Genomic DNA, 16,879 nt, shown 5'->3' on the forward strand with positions numbered 1-16,879 from the left:
ATTGAACCCTGGGTTGTCAGTGTTTCACTTGTTACCGGGTTACATCGCCATGGTAACTTATGCTGCACACCTAACCTGCTCCGGAGCAGGTTATATTCGAGAGTCATCAAGCATGGCTGACAGTCTGCGATTTATTCAAATTGTAAACTGACAGGTCAATGATACTAGTGGTTACTCCTCTGATTTCAATAATCAGGTTGGTGTTCTGAACGCAGACAGAATCGCAGCAGCATATGCGGGTCAAAACGAGACAGAGGACATTAAAATTCATTACGCAAAAATCCTTTGACTGTGTTAAGATAGTTTGAAGTTTGATATTTGACAGACCTTCAGACGTTCAAATCTCAAAAGCTCGCAAACAATTTAAGATACAAACCCCGGGTTAAAAAAAAATAAAAAAAATAAAAGCTGGACAACACTGAAGAGGTCTGGTTTTCTCGATTCCGACGGTCGTTTTCAAATTGCCGGAGACATTTATACAAATATTGGAGTCAGTCTGCACATAGCCAAAGCACGTCGCAAAAGAGAGCGTCAAAAAAGTGCATCATCGACATTTTCAAAACTCAACAACTCTTTGACTACATCACCCATGAACCTCAAACTAATGTTAAACTGTTCAGGAAGAAAGGAAAATGGACTGCTCTTCATAGATTGCTAAACTTTTTTATGGATAATATAGATACAAATGTATTTTCTATGAACACATTAAAACAATGTACAGTTTAACATTTCAGTAGCTGTCTAATTAAATGACCTAGATGCTTCAAATCAATGATGTATACTTCAGAAGGAAGGGTCACACATTGCACAGCCTTTGGTTTCCCAGTTAAGCAGCTACACCATATTAGAGAAGCATTTAAAACTTTACATTTTCAATGGCTTTCTCAAAATGTTACAGAGACATCATGTTACTGCTAAATACATGTGATGATTACGTGTTCCCTTAATTTTTTTGAGCAGTGTAGTAAACAGTCATAACTGTTTTGCATTAAAAAAAGAAAATTGTTAAAAACTTAAGTCAGAACATAGCTTCTCTATTCTCTCATGTGATTTCAGGTCCTCTGACCGGGAAAATATCTTTCCACAATGAGAGCAGTGGTACACCTCCTCCTGTGCATGTATCCTCTCGTGCTTACGCAGGTGCCTCAACCGGATGAAGCTTTCCCCACATTGGGAGCAGTGATACGTCTTATCCCATCCTGTGTGAGTTCTCTCATGAGAAGACAGGTTTCCTAAATGGGCAAAACTCTTTCCACACAAGTCACATTGGTAGGGCTTTTGTCCTGTGTGTGTCCTCTCATGTGATTTCAGGCTCCCTAGCCAGGTGAATGTCATTCCGCATTGGTTGCAGTGGTAAGGTGTCTCTCCAGAGTGTAACCTCTGATGCGTTTTCAGGCTTCCTAACTGGGTGAACCCTTTTCCACACTGACAGCAGTGAAAGGACTTCCTCTCTTCGGTGTGTTTTCGCTCATGATTTTTGAGGTTCCCAAAATTGGTGAAAGCCTTTCCACACTGAGAGCAGGGGTGAGGGGTCACTCCAATGTGTGTTCTCTCATGGCTTTTAAGGTCGCGCAACCGACTGAAACCCATTCCACAGTGGGAGCACTGTTTGGGTCTCACTGGATTGGACGTCTCCTGCCCCGGATTCAAGGAGTACGGCCTATCTCCTGCCAAAGACAGAGTATTTAGTCAGGAAAACTGAATGCCTTTCGTCAGCAGTATACAAGGCCTTCACAATGCATTATTATCAATGTTTCTGAATGAGTCTTTCTAATGACTCAAAAGTCAACTCAAAAGACAGCTCAACACATCTGTCCCATCAAAAGATGGACTCCCATCAACCATCCATCCTCTAATTAACATAATGGAGCAGAAGTGTACCAGATCATATGATCAGTAATCAGACAGGGACCAGGTTGAGAAACCCTAGCAGACAGAGACAGACATCCGGTTAGCGAGGTATTTCAGCGTTTCTGGGACAGCCTCAGATCGGAACCATAGAAAATCCTAATTTAGGTGGCTTGAACAGTGCATCCATTTTCATACTGAGCCCTGTGGGAATTGAACCCACAACCCTGGCGTGTCAAGCACTATGCTCATACTAAGTGAGCGACACAAAACCTAGAGCAAGTAGGGTACTCACTGATGTCGATCAGATGTTCACTCTCCTCCTCTTTTTCTTCTGTCAATGTGACAGTGATCTCCCCCACCTTCCCTTCAAAACCTGCATTCTCCTCTTTCTCTTGGTCCTCCTCTTCTGTCAATGAGACAGTAATCTCTCCCTCCTCCTTCACTGCAACAACGGCTTCCTCTTTCTCCTCCTTGTTTTCTTCTTTCACAACAACGTCCGTTTCCTTCAGAATAACGTTCTCCTCTTCCTTCACTCTGAAGGCGTGTTCGTGTTCTACTTTTAGTTCTTTCTCCTTCACTGTAACAGCCTCGCCTTCTATTTCTTTTTTAACTGTAACAGCCTCCTCTTCATTCTCCTCTTTCACAAGCGGTACTTTCTCCGTCCAGAAGACCTTCTCTTCTTTATCAGGGGAGTAGCTCATTGAGGTCATGGTGTAAAACGTTAACACGCAATTATTAGCTGTTAGGCTACTGCTAAATGAACCAGCCAGCTAGCTGACTAACATCAACGTAAAACTCGTTCGTTTCAATACTAAACGTTCTTGAAACTCTCGATCTAAATAACGTCGGTGTTATATTCCCTAACGCTCTACGCAAGTTCAGAGGCTGTTGTTATTTAAGAGTTCCGTCAACTCGATTATACGTCACGCTAACGCTCACATCGCATGAAAGACTTTTCGTTTAGTGTCATCTGCTGCCTGGAGTTGGTAACGTAGTTCAGGAAGAGGTGTCGTTTAGTTTCTAACGTCTATGAAGATGAGAGAGAGAAAATTAGAATATTACATAAGACCAATACAAAAAATTGATTATTAGAAATGTTGGCCAACTGAAAAGTATGAACATGTAAAGTATGAGCATGTACAGCAATCAATACTTAGTTGGGGCTCCTTTTGCCTGAATTACTGCAGCAATGCGGCGTGGCATGGAGTCGATCAGTCTGTGGCACTGCTCAGGTGTTATGAGAGCCCAGGTTGCTCTGATAGTGGCCGTCAGCTCTTCTGCATTGTTGGGTCTGGCATATCACATCTTCCTCTTCACAATACCCCATAGATTTTCTATAGGGTTAAGGTCAGGCCAGTTTGCTGGCCAACTAAGAACAGGGATACCATGGTCCTTAAACCAGGTACTGGTAGCTTTGGCACTGTGGGCAGGTGCTAAGTCCTGTTGGAAAATGAAATCTGCATCTCCATAAAGTTGGTAAGCAGCAGGAAGCATGGTAGACGGCTACGTTGACCTTGGACCTCAGAAAACACAGTGGACCAACACCAGCAGATGACATGGTACCCCAAACCATCACTGACTGTGGAAACTTTACACTGGACTTCCAGCAACGTGGATTCTGTGCCTCTCCTCTCTTCCTCCAGACTCTGGGACCTTGATTTCCAAAGGAAATGCAAAATGTACTTTCATCAGAGAACATAACTCAGCAGCAGTCCAGTCCTTTTTGTCTTTAGCCCAGGCAAGATGCTTTTGACGCTGTGTCTTGTTCAAGAGTGGCTTGACACAAGGAATGCCACAGATGAAACCCATGTCTTGCATACGTCTGTGCGTGGTGGTTCTTGAAGCACTGACTCCAGCTGCAGTCCACTCTTTGTGAATCTCCCCCACATTTTTGAATGGGTTTTGTTTCACAATCCTCTCCAGGGTTTTCTACCACATCTTTCCCTTCCCTTCGCCTCTCTATTAATGTGCTTGGACACAGCTCTGTGAACAGCCAGCCTCATTAGCTATGACCTTTTGTGTCTTGCCCTCCTTGTGCAAGGTGTCAATGGTCGTCTTTTGGACAGCTGTCAAGTCAGCAGTCTTCCCCATGATTGTGTTACCTACAGAACTAGACTGAGAGACCATTTAAAGGCCTTTGCAGGTGTTTTGAGTTAATTAGCTGATTAGAGTGTGGCACCAGGTGTCTTCAATATTGAACCTTTTCACAATATTCAAATTTTCTGAGATACTGAATTTGGGGTTTTCATTAGTTGTCACTTATAATCATCAATATTAAAAGAAATAAACACTTGAAATATATCAGTCTGTGTGGAATGAATGTATACATTATACAAGTTTCACTTTTTGAATGGAATTACTGACATAAATCATCTTTTTTATGATATTCTAATTTTATGACCAGCACCTGTATAATTATGAGGGGAGGGGTTAAAGGAAGAAAATCATCCACCAAAAAACAAGCCACCTTTGGGGCGCGCTCCTGCGGCAGATTGAGATGAATGGGCCCCTACACCCTTCATCCTCTTCCTGTCTTTCTCTGCTCCTGTGTGGCTGGGGCCGAGCCACGGTGAGGGCAGCAGGGCCTGGAACGGCCCTCCTCCTGTCTTTCTCTGCTCCTGTGTGGCTGGGGCCGAGCCACGGTGAGGGCAGCATTATGCCCCCGAGACGAGGTTTCTAATGGGTGCAGCTGTGGGGGGGCGGGGCTGGCCCAGACCTGCTGGCTGCCCCTGGAAGGTTCCAGAACTTTGTGTGCGTTCGGAAACACACTTACCTGTACTGATGGTCCTGTCATTTAAACTTTCAGTAAACACATAAATAAAATGGAAACTCAATGGAAACTCAGTTCTATCTCAAGTGCTGCACAAAACAGGCTTTTTATGCCTAAGGCTTGAATAGAAACAGCTACTAACGCTTAAATTCAATAATCTTGCAATATCCCATCAATGCAATCATTTTGCTAATAATTAACCTGATCGGAGTATTTACAATTGTGCTGCAATACCAACATTTTTCTATTAAAAACAGACATTCTAAACATGCAACATGTTAGGGGTTCTGGTATCATGCTTTAATTCATAAATACGAATGTGATTTAATAAGTCATTAATAAAACCCTAAATTCTCATTCAAAAACATAGTTCAGAGCAAAGCTTGAAATATCTTTTCACAATTAGAGCAGTGGTAGGCCTTCTCTACTGCATGCATTCTCTCATGTTCTTTAAGGTTCTGTAGCTGACTAAAACTCATTCCACACAAAGAACAGTAGTATGGCTTCTCATGTTTGTTTTTCTCATGCTTTTTCAGGCTCCCTAACTGGGCAAAGTTCATTCCACATTTTGAGCATATGAATGGTTTCTCCCCTGTGTGTGTTCTTTTATGCAGTTTCAGGCTCCCAACCCTGGTAAAAACAATTCCACACTAAGAACAGTGAAATGGTTTCTCTTGCATGTGTATTCTCTCATGACATTTCAGATGAGAAAACTGTATAAATCTCTGTCCACAATGAATGCAGTTGTAGGGCTTTTCCCTAGTGTGTGTCCTTTCATGATTTTTCAGGATCGCTGACCTGGCAAAACTCTTTCCACATTGGGAGCATTTGAATGGTTTCTCCCCTGTGTGTATTCTCTCATGCAGTTTCAGGCTCCCAAACCTAGTAAAACCCTTTCCACACTGACAGCATTTGAAAGGTTTCTCTATGTAGTGTATTCTCTCGTGCAGTTTCAAGCTCGCAAACCTGATAAAGCCCTTTCCGCACTGACAGCACTGGAATGTTTCTTCTTGCGTGTGAATTCTCTCATGATATTTCAAATACGATGACTGGGTAAATCTCTGTAAACAGTGAGAGCATTTGTAGGGCTTTTCACTTGTGTGTGTCCTCTCATGCCGTTTGAGGCTGCCAAACCTGGGAAAACTACTTCCACATTTGGAGCATTGGAAAGGCTTCTCTACAGAGTGTGTTTGCTCATGTGATTTCAGGCTCCAATACTGCAGAAAACTCTTTCCACAATGATAGCATTGAAAAGCTTTCTCTATGGAGTGTGTTCCCTCAGGAAATGTCACATTTCTTAACTGAAATAATCAATTTCCATAGCGAAAGTCCTTGTGTTGTCTTGCTGGTTTAGACGTCTCTGGTTCCCCAGAAGGACTCTTCTTGCTGTGAGGGTCAGACTCTAGTCTCTCTCCTGCCAAAGACAGAGAAATTATTTATACAGAAACCTGAATGAAATTTCCAAAATGAAAAAGTCTTCTCATGAGGTTCTTTCCTCTAGATATTATAAGTTCTCAGTCAATTTAAGGGGTAAGATAAGAGTTAAGTAAAAAATTTAAAAAGCTAGTATTTTGTTTTGTATTAAGCATTTACAATTTACTAGTACCACCTGTTAACAGTACTATAATCACTGCACCACAATGCAAATCATCAACTAAAATTCACTGTAAATGTATCGTAGTGCTTTTAGTAATTTGGTTTATAACAGATTTAGTTTTTTATACTTTTTCATTATACACTTACTTTAGTGCGAAAATTATGAATGACATTCTGGGTTGTTCCACAGAGCTCTGCTTTGCAAGACACCTACAAAAAACCCTCGTAATTCATAGTGCCGAACAAAAAATTATAATCAGAACAAACGATAGACCAATGTTCTATCCTTTATAGGCAACTGCTAAGAAGGACATTGGAACATAGTGGGAGGAAATACGCAAGGCTTTTGGTTCTCCGGATTTAATTATTTAAATTAATGGATAACATATTTTTTTTAGTCAATAGAATAAATGCTCATAATTTTTTTTTTAAACAAATTCTGTTTATTTCATTAGCTTTGTTGAGTTGTGTGGTTATCCTCATGTATCCTGTTATAAACATTAATATACAGCTCTGGAAAAAATTAAGAGACCACGGCACCTTTTTCTTTCCTTTCCAAAAAAGTCGAAAAGGAAGGTTTTGAGTGAGGAACAGAAGGGTTAGAATTAAGATACCACTGCAAATAGAACGCTTCTGTTCCTCACTAAAAACTTTCCTTTTCAACTTTTTCGGGAAAGAAAAAGGTGCAGTGGTTTCTTAATTTTTTCCAGAGCTGTATATATGTTTTTAAATATGGAGGCATAGCAACTGGGACGTTTGACATTAACTGTATCATTTATTCAGACAGTTGTCAGAAATAGATTAAGATAATTAGTTGGATAACATTGAGGGAAAAAACATGATTGACTTAGAAAATAGATTTTTCTAAATTCAAAGACACTCAATGTACATCTTTAGACGAATTCGCTTCGATAGACCGCCACTTAAAATCCACACATCAGTTCAACACCTGCAGAGATTGTACCCTGATTTTTAAGCCCGCAGTCACTGGTGTTATTCTGATCTTCTGTCTTCCCTTCCTCCTCTAATTTGACAGTTATCTCTTGTGTCACTCCATCAGTGGCATCTTCTCGTTTATTTTCCTTCACCACTTCATCTTCCAAATGAACTTCCTTCTCCTCGATTAACGCGTCGTCCTCTTCTTTCAATGTAAGAGCCTCTGCTTCGTGTTTTACTGTGATAGCCTCTTCTTCCTTCTCCTCTTTGACGACAGTTTTCTTTTCTGTCCAGCATAGCTGTTGTCTAGCAGGAGGTACGTAGCACCGTAGGGAACTCATGGTCTTGTATGTTAGCTAGTTAGCATTCTAGCCCTATTACTGCTTATTTAACCAGCCAAATTACTAACAACGCAAATACTGTGCAAAACGTGGTAACTTGTAGATACTCGATGTTTACTTAAATCACAGTGGTTGACATACAGTATAACGAGACGTTTCGACAGATGGCTGGCCCCGCTGCCAACTGACTGTACCTGTTGCGGCTACTGTTGTGGAACTTTTGTTCCGTCCACTAGATTATACGTCTTGCTGGAGCATCTACCTGAAAGGCGCCTACCGCCGTCGGGTGATCAGAGCAGCTAACGCAGATAAAGAAAAAATTATTTTCCAGGTTGACTTTTACTTATTGTATGAATATATATCTGTAGAAACAGATATACAGTCCTCTTTGATATTTTATTTTAAAACATCGAAATAAAATAAATATAAATATTTGTAAGGTGATATTGGTTTTATGTTGGAAAATACAGTGAGGGAAAAAAGTATTTCATCCCCTGCTGATTTTGTACGTTTGTCTACTGACAAAGAAATTATCAGTCTCTCATTTTAATGGTAGGTTTATTTGAACAGTGAGAGACAGAATAACAACAAAAAAATCCAGAAAAACACATGTCAAAAATGTCATAAATTGATTTGCTATTTAATGAGTGAAAATAGTATTTGATATCTCTGCAATACATGCCTTAGTACCTGGTGGCAAAACCCTTGTTGGCAATCACAGAGGTCAGACGATTCTTGTAGTTGGCCACCAGGTTTGCACACATCTCAGGAGGGATTTTGTCCCACTCCTCTTTGCAGATCTTCTCCAAGTCATTAAGGTGTCAAGGTTGACGTTTGGCAACTCCAACCTTCAACTCCCGCCACAGATATCCTATTGGATTAAGGTCTGGAGACTGGCTAGGCCACTCCACGACCTTAATGTGCTTCTTCTTGAGCCACTCCTTTGTCTGAGCCCCAGACTGAGGGAGATTGACAGTTCTTTTGTGTTTCTTCCATTTGCGAATATCGCACCAACTGTTGTCACCTCACCAAGCTGCTTGGCGCTGGTCTTGTAGCCCATTCCAGCCTTGTGTAGGTCTACAACCTTGTCTCTGACATCCTTGGACAGCTCTTTGGTCTTGGCCATGGTGGAGAGTTTGTAATCTGATAGATTTCTTCTGTGGACAGGTTTCTTTTATACAGGTAACAAACTGAGATTAGGAGCACTCCCTTTAAGAGTGTGCTCCTAATCTCAGCCCGTTACCTGTATAAAAGACAACTGGGAGCCAGAAATCTTTGATTGAGAGGGGATCAAATACTTATTTCACTCATTAAAATGCAAATGAGTGCAATAAGTAAAACATTTTGACATGTGTTTTTCAATTTTTTGTTATTGTTATTCTGTCTCTCACTGTTCAAATAAACCTACCATTAAAATTATAGACGGATCATTTCTTTGTCAGTAGACAAACATACAAAATCAGCAGGGGATCAAATACTTTTTTCCCTCACTGTATTTAGGAAAAGAAATGCATAAATATTTAATCCCCAATTCATATACACTCACCTAAAGGATTATTAGGAACACCATACTAATACTGTGTTTGACCCCCTTTCGCCTTCAGAACTGCCTTAATTCTAAGTGGCATTGATTCAACAAGGTGCTGAAAGCATTCTTTAGAAATGTTGGCCCATATTGATAGGATAGCATCTTGCAGTTGATGGAGATTTGTGGGATGCACATCCAGGGCACGAAGCTCCCGTTCCACCACATCCCAAAGATGCTCTATTGGGTTGAGATCTGGTGACTGTGGGGGCCATTTCAGTACAGTGAACTCATTGTCATGTTCAAGAAACCAATTTGAAATGATTCGAGCTTTGTGACATGGTGCATTATCCTGCTGGAAGTAGCCATCAGAGGATGGGTACATGGTGGTCATAAAGGGATGGACATGGTCAGAAACAATGCTCAGGTAGGCTGTGGCATTTAAACAATGCCTAATTGGCACTAAGGGGCCTAAAGTGTGCCAAGAAAACATCCCCCACACCATTACACCACCACCACCAGCCTGCACAGTGGTAACATAGCATGATGGATCCATGTTCTCATTCTGTTTATGCCAAATTCTGACTCTACCATCTGAATGTCTCGACAGAAATCGAGACTCATCAGACCAGGCAATATTCTTCCAGTCTTCAACTGTCCAATTTTGGTGAGCTTGAGCAAATTGTAGCCTTTTTTTCCTATTTGTAGTGGAGATGAGTGGTACGCGGTGGGGTCTTCTGCTGTTGTAGCCCATCCGCCTCAAGGTTGTGCGTGTTGTGGCTTCACAAATGCTTTGCTGCATACCTTGGTTGTAACGAGTGGTTATTTCAGTCAAAGTTGCTCTTCTATCAGCTTGAATCAGTCGGCCCATTCTCCTCTGACCTCTAGCATCAACAAGGCATTTTCGCCCACAGGACTGCCGCATACTGGATGTTTTTCCCTTTTCACACCATTCTTTGTAAACCCTAGAAATGGTTGTGCGTGAAAATCCCAGTAACTGAGCAGATTGTGAAATACAGACCGGAGTTCAGGAGATTGTCTTGACCAGGACCACACCCCTAAATGCATTTAAGCAACTGCTATGTGATTGGTTGATTAGATAATTGCATTAATGAGAAATTGAACAGGTGTTCCTAATAATCCTTTAGGTGAGTGTATATCCGGTACAGACACCATTCGCTGCAATAACAGCTTTGAAGTCTCTTCTCTCTTTAAAGCCAGTTGTGAATGTACTGTTTCCTTAGTCAAACTCTGCAAATCACCAACACAAACGTACATTGGGGGAAATAGCAGATAGCACAGTTCCAAAATCATACAGCATGTACGTTCAAACTGGCAAATTCCCAATTAATTTCATGCCTTGATATAAAAAAACATCCCAATGTATTTTTAAACACACTTAATACAACTGCATTTCATGTGACATAAAAACACAATCTCAGTCAAGTGAGGGAACAGTATGAGTTCTCTCATAAACTTTAAGTATTTTGTAAATATTTAATTCCACACTCCGAGCATATTTCCCACCTGGTCTCATGTTCCCCAACTGGAAAAAAATGATTCCAGATTAAGGGCACTGATAAGGTTTCTCCTTAGTGTGGATTCTTTCATGGTCATTCAGTTGCTTTAATGATGTAAAGTTCTTCCCACATAGTGAGCATAAGTAAGGCTTCTCCCCTGTGTGTATTCTTTCATGCATTTTCAGGTTCCCAATTTTGGTAAAACTCTTTCCACACTGGAAGCAGTGGTATGGCTTCTCTCCAGTGTGTATTCGGTTATGTATTTTAAGACTCCCTAATGCAGTAAAACACTTCCCACATTGGGAGCAGTGGAAAGGCTTGTCTCCTGTATGCGTTCTCTCATGTTTTTTTAAATGGCCTAACTCTGTAAAACTTTTCCCACATTGGGAGCAATGGTGAGGTTTCTCTCCTGTGTGTATTCTCTTATGAACTTTTAGGCTCCCTAATTCAGTAAAATTCTTTCCACACTGAGAGCAGTGATGAGGCTTCTCTCCTGTGTGGGTCCTCTCATGCCTTTTCATATTGCCTAACTCTGTAAAACCCTTTCCACACTGAGAGCAGTGGAAAGGCTTCTCTCCTGTATGTGTTCTCTGGTGGGATTTTAGGTACCCTAACTTAGCAAAACTCATACCACATTGACTGCATTTGTAAGGCCTCTCTCCTGTGTGTATTCTCTCATGAATTTTAAGGTTCCCTAACTCAGTGAAACTTTTGTCACACTGAGAACAGTGATGAGGCTTTTCTCCTGTGTGTGTCCTTTCATGCCTTTTTAGGTTTCCTATTCGCCTAAAACTCACTCCACACTGGGAGCAGTGGAAAATCTTTTCTCCTGTGTGTGTTTTTTCATTTTCACTGAGATGCCATGACTGGCTTAATGTCTTTCCACAACATTGTGGTGGTTTTGCAGTTTTTAGATCTGGTTCCTTTGAAGGTCTCTTCCTAATGTCAGAGTTTACTTTTGATCTCTCTCCTGTGTGTATTCTCTCATGCTTTTTCAGATTTCCTAACTGTGTGAAACGTTTTCCACACTGGGAGCAGTGGTAAGGCTTCTCTCCGGAATGTATCCTCTCATGTCTTGTAAGGTTCCCTAATTTGGTAAAACTCTTTCCACAGTGGGTGCAGTGGTGCGGTCTTGCTGGTTTGGATGTGTCTGGATCCTCTGAGACTTGTCTTCCACCTGTCAAAAATAAAAAGAATGATTAGTTCGACAGAGACCTGAATAAAAATTTCACATATTCCCGAGATGTTTAATCTAGACAAGAAACTTCAAACGTTTTTGGGTTATAACTTTTAACGTTACGATAGTGACATCGCCTACTGAACCCTCTTCCCTGCTCAAATTGCTTGTGTGGTACATTTTTAGCTAATACATTTTTTATGATAAAGACAATTGATGCTAGTGCTCTAATTCATAGAGAGGCTGTCTACAATGTGGTTGTGTTATGGTCAACATAATTGCCAGCCACAGAACTGTTTCTAAACTTTGGTGCTACCTGGCAAACAAAATATTACTGTCTGGCCATTAAAACAAACTAGCTCTGTTTGGTCCAGGACAGCAGAGGGATTTCTGAGTCTATGACGGGGGCTGCAGGATCCCAGGCGCCCCTACTTCCCACAGCCTCGCTGTTGCCCTGCTGCAGTACGGGATTGAATCTCACCTCCTGCTCCTTTCACCTTTATCTTTTACCAGCTTTCTGTTCAATTATGCATAACAAATGCCTGAAGAAAACAAAAAACTATGGGATGGATTTCAACCCATGCTGCTACAGTACGTGTTGGCAGAGAATTAGCTCACTAGACCATCCAAGGCAACTATAGGACAAATACCTACCAAGCCCAGAGGCTCATTGAGATCATAGGCAACTAAATTAGGGATTAGTAGGGATTATATTGTATGTCATCCTGTACTACGGGGGAAATACAATCTACCCGTACAGAATAATACTCACAGTTGATAACCAAATGTCCAGTCTCCTCTATATCCTCATCTTCCTCCTCTTTCACTTGGACAGTAATCTCTTCATCCTCTGTTTCCTCCTCTTTCATCTCAAAAACGGGATCTCCCTCAATCACTGAAACATCCTCCGGCTCTTTTACTCTGAATGTGTCTTTCTCTTCTTTGACAGTGATGCTGATCTCCTCCTCCTCCTCTTTTATTCCAAAAACGGTGCCCTGGTTCTCTTCCTCTAGCTCCTTTTTAACTGTAACGTGCTCTTCGTCTTTCACTCCGAAAGCTTTTACCTCTTCTTCCACTGTAACATCTTTGAATGTTGTGATGGCATTCTCTTGCTCCACGTTTTTTCCGAGAGATTCATTTTTATTTTCTTTTATAAAGACTGTCAACTCGTTCTCTTCTTTCACTACGATACCATCATATTCTTCTTTTACGACAATATTCAGTCCCAGAGATTCTTTTGCCTTCCAGCAGACCTCTTCTTTCGCTGAGGTCGAGTAAGTTTGTGAGTTCATTTTTATGGATACTGACCGCTTAGCTAGCTAGTTAGCATCAACGCCTGAAATCAGTCTAAGGTTATCTTATAACCAGTTACCTGATTAACAATATACATATGTTTGAAAGTTGGGTAGCCGGTACATTTTGTTAAGGTTTAAAACACTGAGTTTTTAACCAAACGGTCCAAGGATGTCCAGTGTTTTACATTCGCTAGCAAGTTACCGAGGTGATAGAATAAATTGTTGAAGCGTAGGCAGCCTAGCAGAGTACCGTCCGCTAGATTATACGTCACGCAAATCGTCACTTGTGAGATTACCGTTGGTATCTGTTTGGTAGAGGGTCTACCTAAACTAGAACGGGTAACGTTTTTTCGAAAAATATTCATAACATATTAATCTCATCATCAATTTCTTATCTGCGTGACCAGATATTAGAGGTACCTTCCTTTGTCATTGCATTTGTTACCTGTTGATTTTCTGAGGCTCCGTTCACCTGCCAACGCTAAGAGGAAATGTGACAGGATTTGTAGTCGCTCCATCTTGGACTGTCGAATTCATGTATCAGAGTCCACCACGTTGACATACGAAGATCTGCAACTACGTGAATAGTAATTCAGTCATTTTCCCACAGGTCCAGCATGATGAATCACAATCCTTTTATATTTATCAGCATTAAGAATTCCATCGATTTTGACCAGATGCCCTAAACTATTGGCTAAAAGGCACAATCATATCATGGCAATGATCTGATTGAAGAATGCTACAGAAAAGCATCAATATACATTACTATATGAATGAAATAATTATTCTAATTGTCCAGTTATGTCAAAATAACATATACAATAATTTTTCTGCCAAGACTAAGGCATATACACAGCCTCGGGAAGCCCCTTGACATGCCATAACACAAATGCAATGCATCATTGTACACAAAGAAAATTCATCTGGATTGGAACTTCAAAGCCACAAAGCTCAAGCCACTTCTGTTCTCAAGTCAATATCTTCACCTGGATAAGAAAGCTTTCATGTCCAAGATAGAACTTTTAGCATGTCTATAGGTTGTTTTATTAGAAATATATCACAAAGCCACAATAAATGCATACACACACACACAATGTTGCCAGCGTCCTTAAAGCATTGGCACACCTTGATATTAAGAACTCAGAATGTTGATAGGTTATCCAAAAAACACTGTCCTCACAATCAGAATGCCGGTTCAGCCATGTCCACACATCCATGACTGTCCACACATCCATGACTGTCCACACATCCATGACTGTCCAAACATCCATGACTGTCCACACATCCATGACTGTCCACACATCCCTTACTGTCCACACATCCATGACTGTCCACACATCCCTTACTGTCCACACATCCATGACTGTCCACACATCCCTTACTGTCCACACATCCATGACTGTCCACACATCCATGACTGTCCACACATCCATGACTGTCCACACATCCCTTACTGTCCAAACATCCATGACTGTCCACACATCCATGACTGTCCACACATCCATGACTGTCCACACATCCATGACTGTCCACACATCCCTTACTGTCCAAACATCCATGACTGTCCACACATCCATGACTGTCCACACATCCATGACTGTCCACACATCCCTTACTGTCCACACATCCATGACTGGCCCTGCCGCCAGCTGTTTGTTTAGAAATTCTAGGTACAATTAAAAGGCCTGCATCTTGCGACCGTAGGTTACGTGTAGGTATGTATGGCTGGATCATTTCAGCAAGGTAAGTAGGAGCAAGTCCATGTATTGATTTATAGGTTAAGAGTAAAACCTTAAAATCAGCCCTAACCCTAACAGGCAGCCAGTGTTTGCTCTAGTTAGGATTCTAGCAGCCGTGTGCAGCACTAATTGAAGTTTATTAATTTGTCTGGTTGACCAGAGAGAAGAGCATTGCAGTAATCTAGTCTAGAAGTAACGAAAGCATGGATAGATTTTTCTGCATCAGTTTTTGATAGAAAGTTTCTAAGTTTTGCAATGTTTCGAAGATGAAAATATTTTATATGTTCTTCAAAGGAGAGGTCAGGGTCAAGGGTAACGCTAAGGTTTTTTACAGTTTTTTGGGATACGACCTTGCAGCTGTCGAGGTTCACAGTGAGATCTGATAACAACGCTCTTTGTTTCTTGGGTCCTAAAACCAGCATTTCTGTTTTCCTTGAGTTTAAGAGCAAGAAATTCTCTGTCATCCACTTCCTAATATCTGAAACGCATGCTTCCAAAGTAGCTAATTTAGGGGCTTCTCCATGCTTTATTGAAATATATAACTGTGTGTCATCAGCGTAACAGTGAAAGTTTACATTGTGATTTCGAATTACATCGCCCAGAGGGAGCATATATAGTGAGAACAATAATGGACCGAGAACCGAGCCTTGAGGAACACCAAAGCATACCTTTGACTTGTCAGAGGATATGCCATCCACACTAACAAACTGATATCTTTCAGATAAATACGATTTAAACCAGGCTAGAACATGTCCACGTAGCCCAATATGGGTTTCCAGTTTCTCTAAGAGAAGTTTTAGTCATTCAGCAGACATGCGGCTCCAAAGCAGCTTACAGACACTAATCAGTAACTTGTAATCAGTAACTAGGTCACACCTGATTTCAGTATTTCTTATTATACGGATGCTATTTCCATGACTAGAATTAATTCATAGAAAATATCAGATTATAACAGTTCTGATTACATTTACGGTACGTCTTGGTGTGATGTCACAGAGTTAATTTATAAAAATCATATATAAAAGGATACAAAAGACTATACTATAAAATAGATACACATCAATCATAACCAGTGTTGGGGGTAACGCGTTACAAAATACCTTGTTAGTGTACTCAGATTACATTTTTGCGGTAACGAGTAAAAAAAAAAAGCGTTAGTTTTCCAATTCAAGTAATTAGTTATTTAGTTGCGTTTTCAAGTGTTACTATCAGTTACTATGAACGTGTATTTCCCTGGTTCTGTTGTAGCCACGAAAAAACCAAAATCTCCTCCCCAACGCATTTGAATGTCATCATGCCAGTGGAAGTTCTATGAAGTGGTTTTCTCGCCGGCGCGAAGATGTCAAGGACAACAAAACTATTTATGCACGAGCAAAAAGATATGTGAGACAGCCACAGCGACACCAAACTCACTGCCCCGCGAATTTCTTTGACTGTCATTTTTCTCTCAAGAACAACGTTACATTATTTGCAAGATGGCAGAGGGGACAGCGTTTGTGAAACATATCTGTTCACCCTCCATTCTGATTGTCATCCATCTAATTGGATGTTCCTTTATTCATACAGTGGCTCACAAAAGTATTCACATCTTGGACATTTCCACATTTTATTGTTACAACAAGAAATCAAAATTGAGTTCATTTGGAGTTTTTGCCACTGATCAACACAAAAAGGTCCATTAAGTAAAATTCTAAATAAAATCTACAAATCGTTTGAAATTAATCAGAGAATGATTGATTGCATAAGTATTCACCCCCTTAAGTCAAGACAGTATTTGGTAGAGGCCCTTTTGGCAGCAATTACAGCCATGAGTCTATTTGGATATGCCTCTACCAGCATTGCAAATCTGGACAAAACATTTCTTTTTACCATTCTTCTTTGTAAAATCAGGATCTTTGGTAAAATGTGAAGTTCTAGGAGGTTGAATACTTTTGAGAGTAACTTTGTGCTTCACCATTTTACCCCCAAAAGCCTGAACTCTGAACAGTTAATTTAAATTACTGATTCAAGTAAATGACAAAACTGAATTATTCCCCCTAGCTCACATTAACTTCTAATTTTCCCCTTCCGGAACACACATGCAATTCTCTCTGTCCATGAGTTTATGAACTCATTAGAGGGTTTCATTT

General features: G+C 40.7%; 3 protein-coding genes across 3 annotated transcripts; all 3 read right to left on the bottom strand.

Annotated features, from left to right (window-relative positions):
- Window positions 1-647: 647 nt before the first annotated feature.
- On the bottom strand, window positions 648-2,727 carry LOC114839786 (zinc finger protein 691-like). The gene is made up of 2 exons (XM_029122155.2): window positions 2,144-2,727; window positions 648-1,667 (listed from the first exon to the last, which is right to left on the bottom strand). Exons 1-2 carry the CDS (start codon window positions 2,559-2,561, stop codon window positions 1,006-1,008), a joined length of 1,080 nt encoding a protein of 359 aa, XP_028977988.1. The 5' UTR covers window positions 2,562-2,727; the 3' UTR covers window positions 648-1,005.
- A 2,172-nt stretch (window positions 2,728-4,899) lies between these two features.
- On the bottom strand, window positions 4,900-5,931 carry LOC105006318 (zinc finger protein 239-like; the record flags this gene model as incomplete). Its single annotated transcript, XM_029122180.2, has 1 exon — window positions 4,900-5,931. A coding segment is annotated over one exon (660 nt), but the record flags the coding sequence as incomplete, so codon positions are not given.
- A 4,454-nt stretch (window positions 5,932-10,385) lies between these two features.
- On the bottom strand, window positions 10,386-13,238 carry LOC105006306 (zinc finger protein 883-like). The gene is made up of 2 exons (XM_010864764.5): window positions 12,489-13,238; window positions 10,386-11,716 (listed from the first exon to the last, which is right to left on the bottom strand). The coding sequence occupies exons 1-2, from the start codon at window positions 13,006-13,008 to the stop codon at window positions 10,587-10,589; spliced, it is 1,650 nt and encodes a 549-aa protein (XP_010863066.4). The 5' UTR covers window positions 13,009-13,238; the 3' UTR covers window positions 10,386-10,586.
- Window positions 13,239-16,879: the final 3,641 nt, after the last annotated feature.

Source organism: Esox lucius, chromosome 9 (assembly GCF_011004845.1).
Source record: "Esox lucius isolate fEsoLuc1 chromosome 9, fEsoLuc1.pri, whole genome shotgun sequence".
Lineage (NCBI taxonomy): Eukaryota > Metazoa > Chordata > Actinopteri > Esociformes > Esocidae > Esox > Esox lucius.